We start from the raw sequence: 21328 nt of genomic DNA on the forward strand, positions 1-21328 counted from the left end.
AATTACGTATCAGTATGTTAGAATATGGGAATATAATTTACAAGCTGCAAGCTTCATGCTCATACCAACACATGGCCAATTACCAGCTCTGGGATAACCACATCACCAATTAGTTAATTTGGCAAAATTTGTAAAGGGAATCATACAGTTGTGTATGATGTTTGCCCCTTAAAATATGGAATTTAATTTACAACATATTGACATTGTACATAATTATAAAATGGGGGTGGCAGTTTTATTCCACTATAAAAGTGATTTAGAAACAGCAGAAATGGTCAATTCATATTAAAAATGAAATCATGCTATTTACAAATTCCTTCCTTTTGGGCAATCAAATCAACACAGATGTGAGATTCAACAATTAATTCAATATGTTTACACCAAGTTTCAGGTCCAAAATAGCAGCTTCATTACATCCTTTATAAGACAGCAAAAGAAACCAGATCTGTCCAAAGTATGATGTTTATTACAGAGATTATAAAACTTAATATTTCTATCACTAAAGGATTGCAAAAAATGCAACAAAACAAGTTATGTTCAACATCAGTGCACTTAAGATTTTCAGCTGGCTGGTTCAGCTAACCAAAACCATTATGGAGAAAGAAACAAACTCCATATACAATTTAATCCAATATTTTTGATGACTTAATGCTTTTACAGCCAAATAGGTCAACACAGTAACTGGTCTTGTAACCTTTTAGTAGAAAAAGATTTAGACCGGCAAAAAACAAGGATTTCCAACTGGCCATCCTCTGTCCGGCCAAGGAATGACGTGATACAGTAAGAGAAATCAATGGACAATTAGAAAGCCAAAATGCCTTTTATCTGCCAAATACAATGTGTATATAACCAGAAAAATGTTACGCGAAGTCTTTTTTTGCAAAATCCATAGAAAGTTACAATCAGTAAAACACTCAAAATTGGACATCGCCCAGCTCCAAATGCAAACTGATATTCGGATGATAATTCAGTCGGAATCGGTGATTTGAGAACCAGAGATCCGCTCACATCAACCACAGCCGGCTGCTGACAAGGAAGATGGCGGCTGACATGCGACTTGCCACAAATTTAACAAAAGACGGTTATAAATCTGATCTTCAAACGGCGGCGCTACCCTGCGATTGCCTTTGGTTCGGGGGGATATGAAAAGCTGCACTGAGTAAACCTCCTTCCATAAGTCACTGCTCATCTGCTCGAGCGTACTAATCCGGGTCTGGAAGGAACCATCATGGGCCGGTGAGGCCCCATCATTGGCCCCGGCATCATCGGCATCGGGCCTCCGATAGGCGGTCTCATCCCGGGGCCCACCAACATCATCCCGGGAGGCGCCGGGCCCATCATGGGCATCATCGGCGGCCCTCCCATCGGGGGCCCCGGCAGAATGGCGGGACGCGGCGGTGGCACGCCGACATTCCCGGGCGGCGGCGGGATGGCCGCCCCGGCGGGAGGCGGGCCGGAGGGCGCCGGGAAGGGAGCGGTGGGCGGGATCTTCCCCTGGCGGAAAGCGGCGGTCGTCTTATCGATGAGGCTCTGGGCCTGCTCCTCCATCCATTTCTGATAATAGTCCTTGACGTTCTCCTTGTGCTTGCGGCCCTCGCAGTGGGTTTTGCGAACTGACGGGGAGTCATGCGTCAAGTAAGTGTCGCAGTAATCGCAATAATACTTCGGCATCTTCTCAACTCGGTGGCGGCGGGGCTATGCGCATGCGCCGCATGGCCGTCCGCCCCTTTTATAGGCAAAGTTGTGTCACGTGTCCTGACGTCACGCATCATGTGACGGCCCCAGCCTAAATGAGCATGCGCGTTTCCTGCTGGTCGCTGAGGGAGGATTGGCTTTTGTTTGTGATCTTGTTTACCGGCGGTTGAGCAAGTATGGATTAATTTAATAGTTGGGCTATGTTTTTTTTTAAGCTTATCTTTTTTTTTATTTAGTATTTTTACTTTGCTGTGCAGCCGCCGTTGTGGTTGTAAATTGGAGATACTCTATGCCGTTGCTAAAAAGGATCGTCGCAGCTGTGGAATGAGCATGCGCACATCTGGGAGTGGCAGATGTAGTTTTCTGGAGGTTGGCTTTCCAGCTACAAGGAAAGGGCTGGAAGTCCGACAGGACCATAAATCCCGAGAGCACTGTAGGGCCTAGCTATTCACCTTTCACGCTCGTCTCAGCTAAATTTTGTGACTGTTTTACAGCCTGTACTGATGTGCCTAGCATTTATTTATCTAATGAATTATTCCATCATAAAGTGGGCGAGAAGGTGTTCATAGTTGTTCAAGCAAATGTTAACCTTTTCTGTTCTGATGAAAGGTCGCTGACCTGAAACGTTAACTCTGCTTCTGTCTCCACAGATGCTGTTAGACCTACTGAGTATTTTCAGCACTTTCTGTTTTTACTTCAGCTTTTCTTGTTGACTTTATGACTTGGGTTATTTGGCTGAGGCGGTAGTGTAATTGTCCCTGGACTAGCAAAGCCAATGCTTTGGGGACATGGGTTTGAATCCTACCATGGCCTTTGGTCATGCCTTTCTCGGTTATTTTGAACTGCTTCTAAAGCACTTTGGAGACGTTTTTCAATGTTAAAGATGCTATATAAATGCAAGTTGTTTCTGTTTCTCCTATTCTGTCGTCTTAATTGTTTGCTTCATTCTCCATGTCCTCTTCTCTCTAGTTTTTTCTTTTCTTTCAAGTAGTATGTGGTATGGCCTGCTGTGGCAGCGAAAGACGATGGTAATGGCTGGAGGCTTGATTTGTTTTGGGTTTGTAGGGATAATGTGGTCCTGAGTGGCTCCCTTTCCCTGAATCATTCAGCCAGTGATTGAGGCACTTAATGTACAAGTTCTTTATTCAAACAATATGATTCATCAATGACATGATGTCCTGGCATTTACGTAAGAAATAGGAACAGGAGTAGGCCATTCGGTCTCTTGAGCCTGCTCTGCCATTCAATAAGATTATGGTTGATCTGATTGTGGACTTAACTCCACTTTCCTGCCTGCCCTCCATAACCCTCAACTCCCTTGTCAATCAAAAATCTGTCTATCTCAGCCTTGAATATATTCAGTGACCTAGTCTCCACTACTCGGTGGGGAAGAGAATTCCAAACACTAACAATCCTCTGAGAAGAAATTCCTCCTCAACTCCATCTTAAATTGGAGAACCCTTAATTTGAAATTGTGCCCTCTGGTTCTAGATTCCCCCATGAGGGGAAGCATCCTCTCAGCATCTACCCTGTCAAGCCCCCTCAGTATCTTATATGTTTCAATAAGATCACCCCTCAATCTTCTAAAACTCCAATGAGTATAGGCCCAACCTTTCCTCATAAGATAAACCTCCCATCTCAGGAATCAGCCCAGTGAACTGCTTCCAATGCAAGTATTCCCCTCCTTAAGTAAGGAGAGCAAAACTGTACACCGTACTCTAGGTGCAGTCTCACCAATGCCCTGTACAGTTGTAGCAAGACATCTAAGCTTTTATTGCAGGGGGGTGGAGTATAAAAGTAAACATTCCATTTACCTGCCTAATTGCTGTACCTACATGCGGACATTTTGTGATTCATGTACAAGGACACCCGGGTCCTTCTGTACTGCAGCATTCTGCAATCTCCATTTAAGTAATCTGCTTTTCTATTCTTCCTGCCAAAGTGGACAACCTCACATTTTCCCATATTATATCTGCCTGTAATAATTTTCCAGTTTGAGTTTATCTTTACATGTGCGTGCACGCTACAGTGGTACTACTGATTAATACAAGTGACTGAGAGCTCAGTCTCAAATTTCAATTGACTCAGCATCCATAGTCTTTTGGGGGAACAAATTCCATTTTTCCACTACAATTTGTGTGGAAAGATACTTCCTGATTTCAATCCTAAATGTCCTAGCTTTAATTTTAAGATTATGCCCTCTTGTTCTAGATTCCCCCAACAGGGGAAACAGTTCCTCTGTATCTACTCTATCAAGTACTTAATCATATTAAAGAGGTTTGATGCCCAAAGTCGGATGCAGTTCTCCAGTTGGGTCTGACCAAGGCTTTATACAATTCAAACATCACTTCCTCACTTTTGAATTCCAATCCACTTGAGATAACGGTAATTGTTCCATTAGGATGTGTGCATGCTCATTCCACCTCTCCTGGGAAAACGCTGCTGCTGACCAGCCCATGTGGAGGCAAGCAGTGAAAAGTGGTTCAGCATGTTTCCAGGACCATCTTGCAACATTCGACGTGCCCAGAAGAAGGTCAGAGGTGGCGCAGCTGCAGGAGTTTCCCCAAGCATCGGCAATGTCAATATGAACTGCTGGTTCTGTGGATGTCCATACTGGTACTGTATTGGTCTCCTCAGTCATGAGGGTCTACAGAAAGCGATGAAATCATTTACAGTTTAGGCATACCCGAACATTGAGAAGTCTACCATGTGTTTTTTTGCTTACTTTTTGGACTGGTGCATTGGCTTTTAGTGATTTGTGTACATGAACACCTAAATCCTTTTACTTCTCCACAGCTCCTAGTTTTTCATCATTAAGATTTATTTTTCTCATTCAAAATGGATGACCTCACTTCTGCACATTCAGTTCCATCTTCCATAGTTTTGCCCACTCACACATTCTGTCTGTTCCTTTTGTAACTTCCTCCTCACAGCCATGCATCTTGCTGAGCCTCTTTAATGTCATCTGCAAACTGCTTCCTTCATTCAAGTCATTAATATATGGTGAAAAGCTGAGTGTCCTGTACAGATCTGCATGTGACTACATCCCATCGATCACAGAATGGACCCTTTATCCCTACTCTGTTTTCTTTCTCGCACCCATTACTAAGACATCACAAAATTATTTCCAATTCCATGTGATCTTATTGTTGCTAATCCCTTGTGTAGAACCATAACATCCTTCGGAAGTCCACATAAGATGCTTCTATCCATTCTAGTGACCACTTCAAAAAAAAAAAGTCAGCTTGATTTGTTCAGAGTAGATCTAATCTGACCAATCAGGTAAATGGAGATTTGTTTAACTTGTATTAAATCCATTAAGTTCCTCATCTTGACTTATTTTTAGGTTCCTTTGAACTGCTAGTCATTTGTCCTCTTCCTCCACTGTGAAAATGGACACAAAGTGCTCATCTAATGAAAACAAAAGTGCTGGAAATACTCAGCAGGTCAGGCAGCATCTGTGGAGAGAGAAGCAGAGTTAACATTTCAGGTCTGTGATCTTTCATCAGAAGGTCACAGACCTGAAACGTTAACGCTACTTCTCTCTCCACAGATGCTGCCTGAGCTGCTGAGTATTTCCAGCACTTTTGTTTTTATTTCAGATTTCAAGCATCTGCAGTATTTTGCTTTTATTACTCATCTAATGAGTCTGGCATTGTCTTATCCATTATAATCTTGTCTGCACCATCTTAATAGACCCACATTCCCCTTTACCAATGTTTCAATATATTATCTGTTAGCTTTCATATGCTTAGCAATTTTTTCATATTCCTTTTTGTGTCCCCTGCATTTTTTGTAGCCCACTGTTGCTTCATATAGCTCTCGCAGTCTGCTGAATTTCTGCTTTTCCTTGCATTTGTGTAATCCTTTTCATTTAGCTTGATGTACCTTGCCTCATTTGTTAACCATAGTTGATTAACTACACAAGTGGTGCCTTTGCCATTAAGGGTTTATACTGATTTTGTATCATACTGAATACTTTTGACTACAATACTCTTCACTGTTTGTCTTTAGGTTTATCCATTAATAGTTCAGCCCAGTTTACTATGGTCAATCTTTATTTCATCACTTTGAAATTTGCTGTATTTCAATTTAAAACCTTGGTTTGTCACTCTGTCTTCTCCCTCAAACCTAATACATTTTGAGGGTCAAGCACTTTATCAATTTACTTTATCAAGGTAATGAAGCATATGGGATCCAGGGCTTTATAAATAGAGGCATTGTGTACAAAAGCCAGGACGTTATGCTAAACCTATATAAAGCACTAGTTCACTTCCAGCTGAAATATAGTGTCCAATTCGAGGCACCAAACTGTAGGAAGGACCATAAGGCTTTGGACAGGGTACAAAAGAGATTTACTAGAATGTTTCCAGGAATGAGTGATTATAGTTATGTGGATAAACTAGATATGTGGATAAATTTGGCCTAACCATCAGCCTCAAGAAAACTAACATCATGGGACAGGACATCAAAAATGCTCCATCCATCAATATTGGCGATCACGCTCTGAAAGTGGTTCAAGAGTTCACCTACCTAGGCTCAACTATCACCAGTAACCTGTCTCTCGATGCAGAAATCAACAAGCGCATGGGAAAGGTGTCCACTGCTATGTCCAGACTGGCCAAGAGAGTGTGGGGAAAATGGCGCACTGACACAAAATACAAAAGTCCGAGTGTATCAAGCCTGTGTCCTCAGTTCCTTGCTGTACGGCAGCGAGGCCTGGACAACGTATCAGCCAAGAGCGATGTCTCAATTCATTCCATCTTCGCTGCCTCCGGAGAATCCTTGGCAATCAGGTGGCAGGTCCATATCTCCAACGCAGAAGTCCTCGAGGCGGCCAACCTCCCCAGCATATACACCCTACTGAGCCAGCGGCGATTGAGATGGCTTGGCCATGTGAGCCGCATGGAAGATGGCAGGATCCCCAAGGACGCATTGTACAGCGAGCTCGTCACTGGTATCAGACCCACCGGCCGCCCATGTCTCCGCTTTAAAGACATCTGCAAACGCGACATGAAGTCCTGTGACATTGACCACAAGTCGTGGGAGTCAGTTGCTAGTGATCGCCAGAGCTGGCAGACCGCCATAAAGGCGGGGCTAAAGTGTGGCGAGTTGAAGAGACTTAGCTGTTGGCAGGAAAAAAGACAGAAGCGCAAGGAGAGAGCCAACTGTGTAACAGCCCCGACAAACAAATTTCTCTGCAGCACCTGTGGAAGAGTCTGTCACTCTAGAATTGGGCTTTATAGCCACTCCAGGCGCTGCTTCATAAACCACTGACTACCTCTAGGCGCTTACCCATTGTCTCTCAAGACAAGGAGGCCAAAGAAGAAGAAAGAAGGATAAACTGGAGAAGCTGGGGTGGTTCTCCATGGAGCAACGAAGGCTTAGAAGCGATTTGGCGGAGATGTTTAAAATTATGAAGGATTTAGGTAGAGTAAATAAAGAGAAACTGTTTCTTGTGGCTGAAGGGTTGATAACCAGAGCGCACAGACTTAAGATGATTAGCAAAAGAACCAGAGACGATGTGAGGAAAAATGTTTTTATACAATGAGTGGTTAAGATTTGGAATGCACTGCCTGCTAGGATAGTGGATATAGATTCAATAGTAACCTTCAAATGGGAATTTGGATAAATACTTGAAGGAGAAAAGAATTGCTGTGATGTGCGGAAAGAGTGAGGGAGTGGTACGAACTGGATTGGTCCTTTTAAAAGAGCGAGTATGGACTTAAGGATCTGAATGATCTCCTTCTGTGCTGTACTATTCTCATTCTATAAATTTCCTTAAGCCTGACTCTAGGTATATGTTTCATTCAAAAGAAAAGTCATATGTATACGGATTTTTGTTTGGACTTGTAGGATGTCGGGATTTTTAGATAACATCAGATGTCCAGAATGTGAATGTATTGACTGGAGTGAGAAACGGAATGCCATCGCATCAATGGCTGCTGGTGTGTTGGTATGTACCTCCTACAAATCTGACTAATATGCTTTTTAATAGGATAATTTTAGAAGTGATTTGGAATAGAATAGGTACAAGATTTGTATGTGATGAAGCACTAATAACTTGACATTGTAAGCAATCTCTAGAGCATCTTGCTGTCAGAATTTGCTTGCTAAATCCTTGTAACACTGTTTAAATTATTCTGCTGTGGTACACAATGAAGTAGCATCCCTATCACTGAAAATGTACATTTTATGCACGAGGTGTTTGCTGGGGTTAGTTCAGTGTGTTGAATCTTACTTGAAGCCTACTCACTTCCATATTACATAAATAAATCTTCATTTATTCCTCCATTTCAGCTTCACTCTCAAATGTCATCCCTCTCATTTTGTCCTGAAGACATTAACACCTTGCTGTTCCACAATTGCGTAGATACTGTGTGCCTCTGGTACTTCACTCAAGCTAATATTCATATGCGGCACAGTGGCGCAGTGGTTAGCACTGCAGCCTCACAGCTACAGGGACCCCGGTTTGATTCTGGATACTGCCTGTGTGGAGTTTGCAAGTTCTCCCTGTGTCTGCGTGGGTTTTCTCCGGGTGCTCCGGTTTCCTCCCACAAGCTAAAAGACTTGCAGGTTGGTAGGTAAATTGGCCATTATAAATTGTCACTAGTATAGGTAGGTGATAGGGACAGGTGGGGATGTTTGGTAGGAATATGAGATTTGTGTAGGATTGGTATAAATGGGTAGTTGATGTCGGCACAGACTCGGTGGGCCGAAGGGCCTGTTTCAGTGCTGTATCTCTAATCTAATCTAATCTAACATTCATATTAAATAATTCATATTAAACATTGAGTGTCAGCAGACTGCTTGACCAAGGGATCGTCATAGTTAAACCTAATCCCATCCTCGCCCAACATTGTATGTATGTACGTACATCCTGTAGAGGTCATTGAATTATAATCAAGAACAGAAATCCAGTTGGCTTATCTCAACCTAGGGGATTGAGGCAAATTGTAACAGTACGACTGCTGCCTTGGTTTAGAGCAGCTAACTTGGGACAGATGAGGGATTGAATCTGGGAGCTTCTCTGTATATGTTGGCTTACTGTCTCTTTGGGCGAACTACTTTTGCTGTCGTCTTCTGCTTTTTTATGATATTTTGTACTTGGGAATATTCCCATCATCAAACTAAATTGGAGAAAATGCATGCTAAATTTTACTTAACCATCCAGTTATGGAATTTTGAAGCATTTTGTGTCTTTAGTTTTTCACAGGCTGGTGGGTTATCATCGATGCCGCTGTGAAGTACCCTGAAATGGATAAATTCAACCACTCCTACCATACCTGTGGAGTTATAGCCACACTTGCATTTCTCATGTAAGTAGAGATGAGCAATAGCAGTGAAACTCATAGTGACCCTCCAGGCCTTGAATATGTTGTTTCCTTCCAAATCCATTCCTATCTTTTCCATAACACTCTTTGAATCTCTCCAATCAGATGGGCTGCCACAGAACTCCAATGGTTCTAATCAAAATCACAAAACATTCCCTGACTTTGACATGCTGCAATCTCCCTCATCCTTCTCGACCCTCTGCTACAGGAGAGGTGCCAGAGGACTGGAGGACAGTGAATGTGGTATCATTATTCAAGGATAGTAGGGATAAACCAGGTAATTACAGACCAGTGAGTCTAACATCAGTGGTAGGGAAACTATTGAAAAACATTCTGAGGGACAGGATTAATTTCCACTTGGAGAGGCAGGGATTAATCAAGGTTAGTCAGCATGGCTTTGTCAGGGGGAGATCATGTCTAATCAATTTGATTGAACTTTTCGAGGAGGTGACTAGGTGTGTAGATGAGGGTAAAGTAGTTGATATAGTCTACGTGGACTTCAGTAACGCTTTTGATAAGGTCCCGCATGGGAGATTGGTCAAGAAGGTAAGAGCCCCTGGGATCCAGGGCAATTTGGAAAATTGGATCCAAAATTGGCATTGAAAGGGAGGCGGTGTTAGCCGGCTTAAAAGATCCAAAATTGGCTTAGTGGCAGGAGACAGAGGGTGATGGTTGAGGGTTGTTTTTGCGATTTGAAGCCTGTGACCTGTGGTGTACCACAGGAATTGGTGCTGGGACCCTTGCTGTTTGTAGTGTACATTAATGATTTAGACGTGAATATAGGAGGTATGATCAATAAGTTCTCAGATGACACGAAAATTGGTGGTGTCGTAAATAGTGAGGAGGAAAGCCTTGGATTACAGGATGATATAGATGGGCAGAGCAGTGGCAAATGGAAATTAATCCTGGGAAGTGTGAGGTGATGCATTCTGGGAGGACTAACATTGTCCTTGTCTCGAGAGACAATGGGTAAGTGCCTAGAGGTGGTCAGTGGTTTGTGGAGCAGCGCCTGGAGTGGCTATAAAGGCCAATTCTAGAGTGACAGACTTCCACAGACGCTGCAGATAAAATTGGTTAGCAAGGCAAGGGAATATACAATGGATGGTAGGACCCTAGGAAGTACAGAGGGACCTTGGTGTACTTGTCCATAGATCACTGAAGGCAGCAGCACAGGTAGATAAGGTGGTTAGGAAGGCATATGGGATACTTGCCTTTATTAGCCGAGGCATAGAATGTAAGAGCAGGGAGGTTATGATGGAGCTGTATAAAACGCTAGTTAGGCCACAGCTGGAGTACTGTGTACAGTTCTGGTCGCCACACGATAGGAAGGGTGTGATTGCACTGGAGAAGGTGCAGAGGAGATTCAGCAGGATGTTGCCTGGGTTGGAGCATTTCAGCTATGAAGAGAGACTGGATAGGCTAGGATTGTTTTACTTGGAGCAAGAGAAGGCTGAGAGGGGACCTGACTGAGCTATACAAAATTATGATGGGCATAGATAGGGTAGATAGGAAGAAACTTTTTCCCTTCACGGAGGTGTCAATAACCAGGGGGCATAGATTTAAGTTAAGGGACAGGAGGTTTAGAGGGGATTTGAGGAAAAAAAATTTCACCCAGAGGGTGGTTGGAATCCAGAACACACTGTCTGAAGGGGTTGTAGAGGCAGGAACCCTCACTTGAAACGCCATAGCATACAAGGCTATGGGCCAAGTGCTGGAAAATGGGATTAGAATAGATAGGTGCTTGATGGCCAGCATGGACATGATGGGTCGAAGGGCCTGTTTCTATGCTGTATAACTCTATGACTGCTCTGTAGCCAGTTAACCATGCTGCTGTTCTCTATTGTTCAGCTGCATGGTGTTCAATTGGTACCACTCTTGCGCATCCAGTTGTAGCCAAAGAATCTCCTGCATTGTCTATTTCTCATATATATGTTGCCCCTCGGCGACCTCAATCCCAAGACTTGACATCAGGTTCCTCATGTATGTTAATAACACCCAGCTGTACCTCACCACCACGTGTCTCAGTCCTCTCCACTGCCTCTTTGTCATGTTGGCTGCCTACCATTTAGTTCTGGATGGGCTAAAACTCCATTCAATTAAAAAGACTGAAGCCATTTTCTGCAGCCCCTGACAAGCCACTGATTTTATCCCTGGCCACTATCCTGGGATGAACCAGACTGTTTGAAAGCTAGATGTCCAATTTGACCCTGAACGTTCATCCTCATATTCTCTGCATCACCAGGACCACCTACTTTCACTTCCATGACATCACCCATCTTTGCCTAGCTCCCTTGCCCATAAAACTCCACCTTTCTTAAAACTTTTTTCTTTGGCCAAGCTTTTAGTCACCAATCTTGATCCTAATAGTTGCTTCTTTGGCTTGGTATCAATTTTTGTCTTTTTGCCTTCCTATGAAACGCCAAGGGATGTTTTTTAATGGTAAAAGTGCTAGATAATGCGGGTTGTTGTCATTTACTCTTGCATTTCTTATGTTTTCTTTTTAAATGTTGTAGTACAGATTGATTGTCACAGTGACAATCAATCTGTACTACAACATTTAAAAAGAAAACATAAGAAACGCAAGAGTAAATGACAACAACCTGCATTATCTAGCACTTTTACCATAAGAAAACATCCCTTGGTGTTTCATAGGAAGGCATTCAGACAAAAATTGATACCAAGCCAATGTTTAGCTCACATGCTTAGCTTCTCAGTACAGTTGGGGGCCCCCGCTTCTCCAGATCCAACTGAATAAAGCAGAGTTTTTATTGTATATTTTTATACTTCAAATAATTCTGATAACAGATGAGGACTTCAGTTTGAATTTAGCTTTCACCATTGTATAATTGTTTTTAAAATGTAGCTTAATTAAGCTTCAGTGTTTATACAGGAAGTCTGGTTTTGCTAACATGAAGCCTTATGGACTTTGGTAAAATATTAAAATTCATCTGTACAAATCAGAGCTACAAAACTGAACAAGGAAAAAGGCAAAAACCTCAAGTGTAAAATCAAGTTATTTATAAGGACAGAATAACTTCAAATAAAATATTTGTTAAAACAACAAAGATACTCTTTAATGTGGGCAGGTATGGTATTCTGTAAAGTGCTGAAGAAAATGCAAATTAACCCCTGCATGGGTTTATAGGCCTTTTAAAAAGGATAATTGAACCCTTTTATTGATTAGGTACGCTATATTGCATAAATAATAGTTGGAATGCAGTATTACAGAATGTTAATGTTATGGTTGAACACAGTTATAGTTTGACTAGCACAAGATTGCTCAATATTTAAAAAGTCCAAACCCTAATGAAAATTGAACATGGCAATTAAACATTTCCAAGTTTATTGTTGCACCGATGATAAACTTACAATGTAAATGCACCGCAAGATTATTTAACAAATACTTCCTTTGAAAACCTGTATATGTATGTTTCTCCAGTCTTTCCTCATAACTTAGTTTCTCTGGGCATTCTTGTGCCTTTTCTCAGAAATGCCTCACAGCTTCAATGTCTCCCTGGTGTCTCAGTGAGCAGACTCAAGGTGTGGTCTGACCAGAGAACTATATAGTTTCAGCATTATTTCTCTGACCTATATTCGTTACTGTAATTTTGAACAATGCAGTTCCACAGGGATGCAGATAGCTACGTTTCCTCATGTACTCAGTGATATGCTTATACTACATATAAGTTTTGCTTGTATGTATTTTTTTGAAATTATGCACTTGTCTTCTAGTCTGTCTAAGGGGAGCAGCAGTAAATCGGAGATTTGTTTCACTTGCATAAATTCTCAATCTCATACCCAACTGCTAATGAAGCTTTACTTGAAGAAAATGTCTCTCTCTTTTTTAGGATCAATGCTGTTTCAAATGGACAGGTCCGTGGAGATGGCTATAGTGAAGGTTGTATGGGCCAGACAGGTATGTCTCTTCATTCTGATCAATAATATGAAGTGAATTCTGCTATCTGTATGAGGCTGTTTCTGGTTAAATTCTGTTCTTAGCCTTTTGTCATTTCTTTTCTATTCTGATTGTATAAGTTATTCTCTGTAACCAAGTTGAGTCTGTCTGAATCCTCTTGGTTTGATAACTGCTTTAACAGAATCCATTTACAAATAGACAAATGGGAAAATAAATACACAAAGTAACAATTCACCAAATTTTTAACATCAATTTTTCTTACCTCACGATTGTAACCAACGAAGAGTGTGCTGCATCTGTCCCCTGTCCATCTTTCTTTGAAATTTCTGCTATTGAGTTCTGTTACTCCATAGAGGGCATGCTTGTGGATCTGCTTGCCTCTTTGGCAGCCAAAGGAGAATATGTCTGTTGTGCACTCACTTATCCACTGCACTAGCAATAGTGCTCCTAATCGACTTAGGAAAGTCATTGCATCTACCATTAAAATAATCTGTGTGCTTTGCTTGTCCTTTTATCAAACTGAAAGGTACAGTGTTATGGCAAGACAATATGATTGATAAAATAATCTGTGACAATGTTATGTAACTTACATTGTTTACGACATCATTAGTAGAGAATCTTGTTTGTGATATCCATTTGTTTGGAACATACAACCATGATTCCTGTGTCTGTGTTACAATAAGTTGCTACTGTATGTTTTAATTAAATTCACAGTTTGCTATCGATTGATAGTATGTTGCATTCCCTTATGAGTAGTGATTATTTTTCAGGTGCTCGAATTTGGCTGTTTGTTGGTTTTATGTTGGCATTTGGATCTCTCATTGCATCCATGTGGATCCTTTTTGGAGGTTATGTTGTGCCACGTAAGTGAAAGCAAGTAATTTCTCTAATCTGCCTTTTGAAAACTTACTTTCTTTAGTCCCCGCCCTGACAGATGCTGAAACACAAATAATTAGGTGTCAGCTAGTTTTTGTCATATCGTGAGGTTGTTTCTCTGTCAATGTCTCCTAAAGATTAAAAATAAAGTAACAGCATATATAGGATGATCTCACATTGTTTGTAATCACTGAACAGTCGCTAATTAATTCTTGTTTTTTTTATACATTTGGTGTTTAACCACAAGTTGAGTTTTTAAAATTGGACTTTTATCCTTTTGTATATTTGCTGAATGTTCAATATCTGCATTTTTAAATTGCACTTGGGTGGGAGGATACAATTGCTACAGTACTGTACTGGACTCTGGAAAGCATATCTTTTTGGGAGAGGATGTACAATTTCAAATATAAATGCAAGAAAAAATCTTCAGTGGCCATGTTCACCACCAAATCAAATTGTGCAGTAGTTCTGATACTTCTGAGTACAATGCCACTTTAATGATTTCCCTTAACTGTCTTCATGGTAACATTGAAAAAGGGAAAAGTGATTTTTATTCAAACACAGTCTTGTTTGATGATGAAACATGGAGTTCCTTGCAAACCGAAATACATAATTATTTATCACCTGCAGTAGAAGTAATTTTTCCTGTGTATTTGTGTGAGTGTCATCTTGGCCAGCATTTATTCTTCAACTATCACCAAAGCAGATTAACTGATCTAATTTGCAGAACCTTGTTATAAGTGTTTGCCTACATAACAGTGACTTCATTTTTGAAGAAATTTCGAGTCAGAGTCGTACAGCATAGAAACAGGCCCTTCGGCCCACCGCGTCCATGCCGACCATAATGCCTATCTATACTAATCCCATCTGCCTGCATTAATTCCATATCCCTCTATGCCTTGCTCATTCAAGTACCTGTCCAGATGCCTATTAAATGTCGCTACTGTTCCTGCCTCCACCACCACCTCTGGCAGCTCATTCCAGATACCCACTATTCTTTGTGTGAAAAATTTCCCCCTTTGATCCCCTTTAAACCTCCTCCTTCTCACCTTAAATCTATACCCTCTAGTTTTAGTCACCCCTACCATGGGAAACAGACTCTGGCTCTCTACCCTATCTATGCCTCTCATAATTTTATATACTTCTATCCTGTCCCCTCTCAGCCTCCTTCGCTCCAGGGAAAACAGACCCAACCTATCCAATCTCTCTTTATAACTCAAGCCCTCCAAACCAGGCAACATCCTTGTGAATCTTTTCTGTACCCTCTCTAGCTTAATCACATCTTTCCTATAGTGCGGCGACCAGAACTGCACACAGTACTCCAAATGCGGCCTAACCAACGTCATGTACAACTGTAACATGACGTCCTAACTCTTGTACTCAATGCCTCGGCCAATGAAGGCAAGCATGCCATACACCGCCTTCACCACCCTGTCTACCTGTGTTGCCACTTCCAGGGAACTATGTACTTGCACCCCAAGGTGTCTCTGCTCAACAACACTCCCCAGGGCCCTGCCATTCACTGTATATGTCCTGCCCTGGTTTAACTTCCCAAAATGCATCACTTCACACACATGTCTGCGTTAAATTCCATTTGCCACTCCCTTGCCCACTTTCCCAGTTGATCTATATCCTGTTGTAACCTTAGACAACCTTCTTCACTGTCCACTATACCACCAATTTTGGTGTCATCTGCAAACTTACTGATCATGCCCCTTACATTTGCACTGAAGTCATTAATATTTATGACAAACAACAGAGGGCCCAGCACCGATCCCTGCGACACACCACTGGTCACCGGCCTCCAACCTGAAAAACAACCCTCCGCGACCACCCTCTGCCTCCTATCACCAAGCCAGTTTTGTATCCAATTTGCTCGCTCACCCTGGATCCCATGTGTTCGAACCTTCTGGACCAGCCTACCATGCGGGACCTTGTCAAAGGCCTTGCTAAAGTCCATGTAGACAACATCCATCGCCCAGCCCTCGTCAATCCTCTTGGTCACCTCCTCGAAAAACTCAATCAAATTCGTGAGACATGATTTCCCACGCACAAAGCCATGCTGATTGTCACTAATCAGACGATGCCTTTCCAGATGCATATAAATCCTGTCTCTCACAATCCCTTCCAATAACTTTCCCACCACTGATGTAAGGCTCATCGGCCTGTAGTTCCCTGGCTTATCCCTGCTGCCCTTCTTAAATAAAGGCACAACATTAGCTATCCTCCAGTCTTCCGGTACCTCACCCGTGGCTAACAATGATATAAAAATCTCTTCCAGGGCCCCAGCAATCTCATCCCTTGCTTCCCATACCATTCTAGGATACACCTGGTCAGGCCCTGGGGATTTATCCACCTTTTAATGCGCTTCAAAACCTCCAACACCACCTCCTTTGTAATGTTGACATGCTCCAGGATATCCGTGTTCCCTCCCTTGAACTCACTAGCTTCCATGACCTTACCCACGGTAAATACGGACGAGAAATATTCATTTAAGACCTCGCCCATTTCCTGTGACTCCACACATAGATTGCCTCACTGATCCTTAAGGGGACCTACTCTCTCCTTAGCTACCCTTTTACTCTTAATATACTTATAGAATCTTTTAGGATTCCCCTTTATCTTATCTGTCAGGTAAATCTCATGGCCCCTTTTTGCCCTCCTAATTTCCTTCTTTAGTCCTACATCCCCTATACTCCTCGAGGGACTCGCTCGATCCCAGCTGCTTATACCTGACATATGCCTCCTTCTTTGTCCTGACCAGACCCTCAATATCCCTCGTCAACCAAGGTTCCCTAAACTTGCCAGCCTTGCCCTTCCATCTAACAGGAACATGCCGGCCCTGAACTCTTCCTATCTCACTTTTAAAAGCCTCCGACTTGCCAGACGTCCCTTCACCTGTAAACCGCCTCTCCCATTCAACTTTTGAGAGTTCATGTCTGATGCCATCGAAATTAGCCTTCCCCCAATTTAGGACTTCAACCTGAGGACCAGTCCTATCCTTTTCCATAACGATCTTGAAGCTAATAGAGTTATGGTCACTGTCCCAAAGTGCTCTCCCACTGACACATCAACAACCTGCCCATCCTCATTTCCTAAGAGGAGGTTGAGTGTAGCCCCTTCTCTAGTAGGGCTATCCACATACTGCTTCAGAAAACTATCCTGGACACACTTAACAAATTCTTCCCCATCTGATCCCTTAGCACTAAAGCAGTCGCAGTCAATATTAGGGAAGTTAAAATCACCTACTATTACAACCCTATAATTCCTCCACCTATCTGTGATTTCCCTACATATATGCTCCTCCACTACCCTCTGACAATTGGGGGGCCTATAATATAATCCCATCAAAGTGATCACCCCTTTCTTATTTCTAAGTTCTACCCATATGGCCTCGCTGGACATTCCCCCCAGGATATCCTCTCTAGGTACTGCTGTGATGTCCTCCCTAATCAATACCTCCACCTATTTCGCACTGGAAAGTTCAGTACCCCGGGACATTGAGCTGCCAGTCCTGCCCACCCCTCAACCACGTTTCCGTAATAGCAATAATATCTCAATCCCATGTACCGATCCGTGCTCTGAGTTCATCTGCCTTACCTGGAAGGCTTCTTGCATTAAAGTAAATGCAGTTTAGCCTACCAGACCATCCACGCTCCCTGTCCTGCACCTGCCCGACCTGCCTACTGGACTTGCTTGCTTTAACCTCTACATTTGTCTCAATTATCTCATCGGAGAGACTACTACTTTGGGTCTCACCCCCCCGCCAGACTAGTTTAAAACCTTCCGAGTAGTAATAGCAAACCTCCCCGCAAGGATATTGGTCCCCTTCCAGTTCAGATGCAACCTGTCCCTCTTGTACAGGTCACCTCTGCACCAGAAGAGATCCCACCTACACCAGCTCTTCAGCCATGCATTCATTTGCCTTATCCTCCTATTCCGACCCTCACTAGCACGTGGCACAGGGAGTAATCCTGAGATTACAACTCTAGAGGTTCTGCTTTTTAACCTTCTGCCTAACTCCCTACATTCACTTTGCAGGACCTCATCTCTTTTCCTGCCTATATTTGTTTGCTGTAAAGTGTTTTGGGATATCCTGAGGATGTGAAGTTTTTTTCTTAAATGCAAGTTCTTTTCCTTTTATTAAAAGTTGCTGTCGTCCATAGCAAAAACATCCAACAATAAATAAATCTTCTAAAAATAATCTGTTGGAATATAAATCTCTAGATACCAATAAGTTGAATGGACAAAATGTTTTGTCTTCAAAATTGAGGAATTGTTTCCTAAATTTTAAGGCTATATAAATGTATTCTTGTTAGTTCTATTTTTCTGAATTTGTATTTCTTCTAGTTCTGTTTTTTAAAAATTGATTTTTGATTTTTCTTTTAGAAAAGCCTGATGTTTACCCTGGTATAGCTGTCTTCTTTCAAAATGCATTTATCTTCTTTGGGTAAGCAAATAAGTAATAGTGTGAAGTTTACACAAGCTATTTCTAAAACTTAAAAAATAAAATGCACACCAATTCTAAGCAACTGAAGTACAGAATCTTCTCTTTTTAAAACTGATGAAATTTCTCGTTTTCTTGCAGGGGCCTGGTCTTCAAATTTGGGCGTACAGAAGACCTGTGGCAGTAAATGTCCAGGTGTTGGAGTGTATTGACTATATTTTGTATATTCTTATGCAACCTGTATCTCTCGCTGTATTTGTTTGTAACTTTTGAGTTTACATGTTGCCATTATTCTACAATTTTCCCTCCAGAGTGTGTCACTCATATCATGTGGTTTGTGTTTTAAGGAGCATTGTCAGAATAAGTGACATACAATAATGTAGAATAACTTAAAGTGTTAACCCCTAGCAGTAGCAGAAGTCAAAATGATGGAGGATTGTAGATGAAGTGTAGCATGATTTTTAAAATAATGGAAGGGAATTTCCTGGCAAGGCGCGTCATGAGTCATTGGTTTTCTTGCCACTCTCCCCAATGTGACCTTGTTCCATAATTTCCTGGGAAATTTGGATACAGTGCATCAAACTTGCTGTTCCATGGACCTTGGAAGAAGTGTGACCAAGGGTGGGCACCATTTCACCCAGGTGCTCAATTTCTTCTCTCAAAGCACAGATTGTGCATGCACTGCTCCTCTGGCAGGCCCTTGTGTGATCATTATGCCATGTAATCTTCTTTCTTTGTAGCATTACTTGATGGATCGTATGTCATCTTCTCTTACAGTCCTAGAGAAGATCCCTCTGTTATAGGACCTGGGGCCAGTTGTGAAGTTTGAGAGTTAGGTGCTTCCTGGTCATTTTCATGTCTTCAGAGGACAAGGAATGAGTGCACTGGAGATGTCCTGTGACTGTTTGAATGTAGCCACAAGCAATGATGAACATCTTTTGCTAGTTGTGACACGTGGGTGGGTGGGAGAGTCCTCTTTCTAACCTAATAAATGAGGACATGGTCGTACCAGCAAATGTAGCAAAGACATCACTGGATTGCTGCTTTAACTTTTCCAGGGCTGTGTGGGAGACAATCCAAGTCTACAGTGCATACTGGAGAATTTGAATGATGCAAGTATTGTACAGGCTAAGTTTTGTTGGAAGTGGGAGGTGCAACGACCATGCTCTTGTTCAGCTCCATTCTCACCTGGCACATCGGCACAATTCTACATTGTTTTTCTGCTTTGCTTTGATGTGACTTGTGGATCAGTGATCCCAGATATATAAATTGCTCTACCCATTTCACAATCTCACTTCTAGAGATTATAAATCTATTCTTTACACCCTCTTTGGGGTCGGGAGGTAATAGCAAGTTTGCTGCTGTCTCCTGCTGTGGTAACTCACACTGTGCCTCTGCCCCACCCAAACCTTCTGTTGGATAACAGGATAATGCCCAGTTTGACGACCAGTGGAGTTACTTTGCCATTCTGAATGCGAGGGGTGGAGTGGGATTCCTACAAGTATTACCATCAAGAACTTGCAGGTCACTGGGTCAGGAAAATTGATCCAAGCAAAAAAAGAAACTGGAAAAAATCAATTCTAAAGTGCAGAAATCAAGCTGCAAATAGTGCTACCTGGCTGAGAATCATATAAGAATTGCGAGTGATACAACTAGTAGGTGATATCAGGCCGACCTGTGCCTAGATTTCTTGGAATAATTGAATATCACAAGAAAACTAGCATGTATTCCAAGAAATTTGTGCTTGCAGCTGTTTTGAATAGGGACAGAGATATGTTAAGTTTTGGAGAGTTTTGTTCTGTGAAGAGCACTTTAGCCTAATTCATAAGTTCAAGGAAATTAGAGTGAACATATCTTGCTCTAATTTTTGCGCTCAAACAGCTTTACAATGTAGGTGTGCCATTGTTGCAGCAGAAGTTTCCAGGAAATTCCCAACCAATGTATTTTAAATATAGAAACTCCTGGATATAAAAATAACATTAATTTGTATGGCGCTTTGCACGACCTCCAGGATGTCTTGAAACTTTATGGCCAATGAAAATACTTTTTATGTGTAATCACTATTGCTGTGTGTTTGCCTGCTAAACAAAGTCCCATAAATAGCAATGGGTTAAATTTTTACATTGTTCACCCTCTTTTAAACTATTGTTTGTTGAAATGGTGATGATGGGTTGGTGGTCCACCACCACGTTGGATACTGCAAAGTTACTTTCAAAGGTTTTAGGGCTTGTAAATTGGATAATCCTGATGACAGTTCCTCTTTAGCTTGACTAATTCTTGTTCATCTCCCTTATCTAATCTGCCAAATCTAAGTTGTCTGAATCCATTACTGAATTTAGTCTGGACAGGAAAAGCAAGTAGCAATAAATAACTTGGGTAGCTCAGTGATGGAGGACCATTGCCTGATCAAAATCAGGGTGGGGGTTGTGGTGGTAGCACAAGCAATGTTAATACAGAGAGGGTCTTGTAATTACAGTTTTGCATTAGTTAAAATGAAAGTCATTGTAATCAGTTGTATCTAACCACATATTTAATGCTGGTGGTAAAAATCCAGTAATCTGATGAGCAGTGGTGGCATCTTTAAAATGTTAGTTTATTTACAAATCTTGAGAATAAGTGGTTAAGTTGGCAGCCATGTCACTATTTGCCACAATGATTCTCCCACACTCATTTTGGCTTTGTAGCTAATTGGTGGTAATGTTGTATGTAGTGCTGCAACTGTTGCATTCCTCATAAAAATTATTGCAAGATTCCTATGAAAATGCTCTTTATAATAATTCTTTTGTACATGCATTTAGTTTTGCACAGATATGCAATGCAACCTTAACTTTAGTGCAAGTATCATTTATGACATTTCTCTTTGGTAAAGTTACTATGGGGCTCAATCATGTATTTTAATGACTTGCTGTTTTGTGTTATCAATTTTTTTTTTTTCATTTGTGTTTTAATAATGAAGTGTACATGCAATGCAACAATTGTAAAATTACTAAAAGTATTAAAATCAGTTCAATAAATTAATAAATTTCAAAAATGGTGTAGCAATAAACTGGATATATTTCT

General features: G+C 41.6%; 2 protein-coding genes across 2 annotated transcripts; one reads left to right on the forward strand and one right to left on the reverse strand.

Annotated features, from left to right (window-relative positions):
* Positions 1-446: 446 nt before the first annotated feature.
* Positions 447-1718, reverse strand: snrpc (small nuclear ribonucleoprotein polypeptide C). Its single transcript, XM_068011349.1, has one exon. The coding sequence runs from the start codon at positions 1669-1671 to the stop codon at positions 1186-1188; it is 486 nt and encodes a 161-aa protein (XP_067867450.1). The 5' UTR covers positions 1672-1718; the 3' UTR covers positions 447-1185.
* Positions 1719-1765: 47 nt separating this feature from the next.
* On the forward strand, positions 1766-21328 carry tmem50a (transmembrane protein 50A). The gene is made up of 7 exons (XM_068011350.1): positions 1766-1869; positions 7552-7651; positions 8902-9014; positions 12878-12945; positions 13716-13808; positions 18211-18271; positions 18410-21328. The coding sequence occupies exons 2-7, from the start codon at positions 7553-7555 to the stop codon at positions 18453-18455; spliced, it is 480 nt and encodes a 159-aa protein (XP_067867451.1). The 5' UTR covers positions 1766-1869; position 7552; the 3' UTR covers positions 18456-21328.

This window comes from Heterodontus francisci, chromosome 31 (assembly GCF_036365525.1).
Source record: "Heterodontus francisci isolate sHetFra1 chromosome 31, sHetFra1.hap1, whole genome shotgun sequence".
In the NCBI taxonomy this organism is placed as follows: Eukaryota; Metazoa; Chordata; class Chondrichthyes; order Heterodontiformes; family Heterodontidae; genus Heterodontus; species Heterodontus francisci.

Excerpts from the sequence above, each read along its gene's own strand:
- snrpc (XM_068011349.1), bottom strand. The coding sequence starts at position 1,671 with ATGCCGAAGTATTATTGCGATTACTGCGACACTTACTTGACGCATGAC.
- tmem50a (XM_068011350.1), top strand. The coding sequence starts at position 7,553 with ATGTCGGGATTTTTAGATAACATCAGATGTCCAGAATGTGAATGTATT. Across the intron at positions 9,015-12,877 it reads GCCACACTTGCATTTCTCAT|GATCAATGCTGTTTCAAATG; the intron begins GTAAGTAGAGAT and ends TCTCTTTTTTAG. Across the intron at positions 13,809-18,210 it reads TGGAGGTTATGTTGTGCCAC|AAAAGCCTGATGTTTACCCT; the intron begins GTAAGTGAAAGC and ends TTTTTCTTTTAG.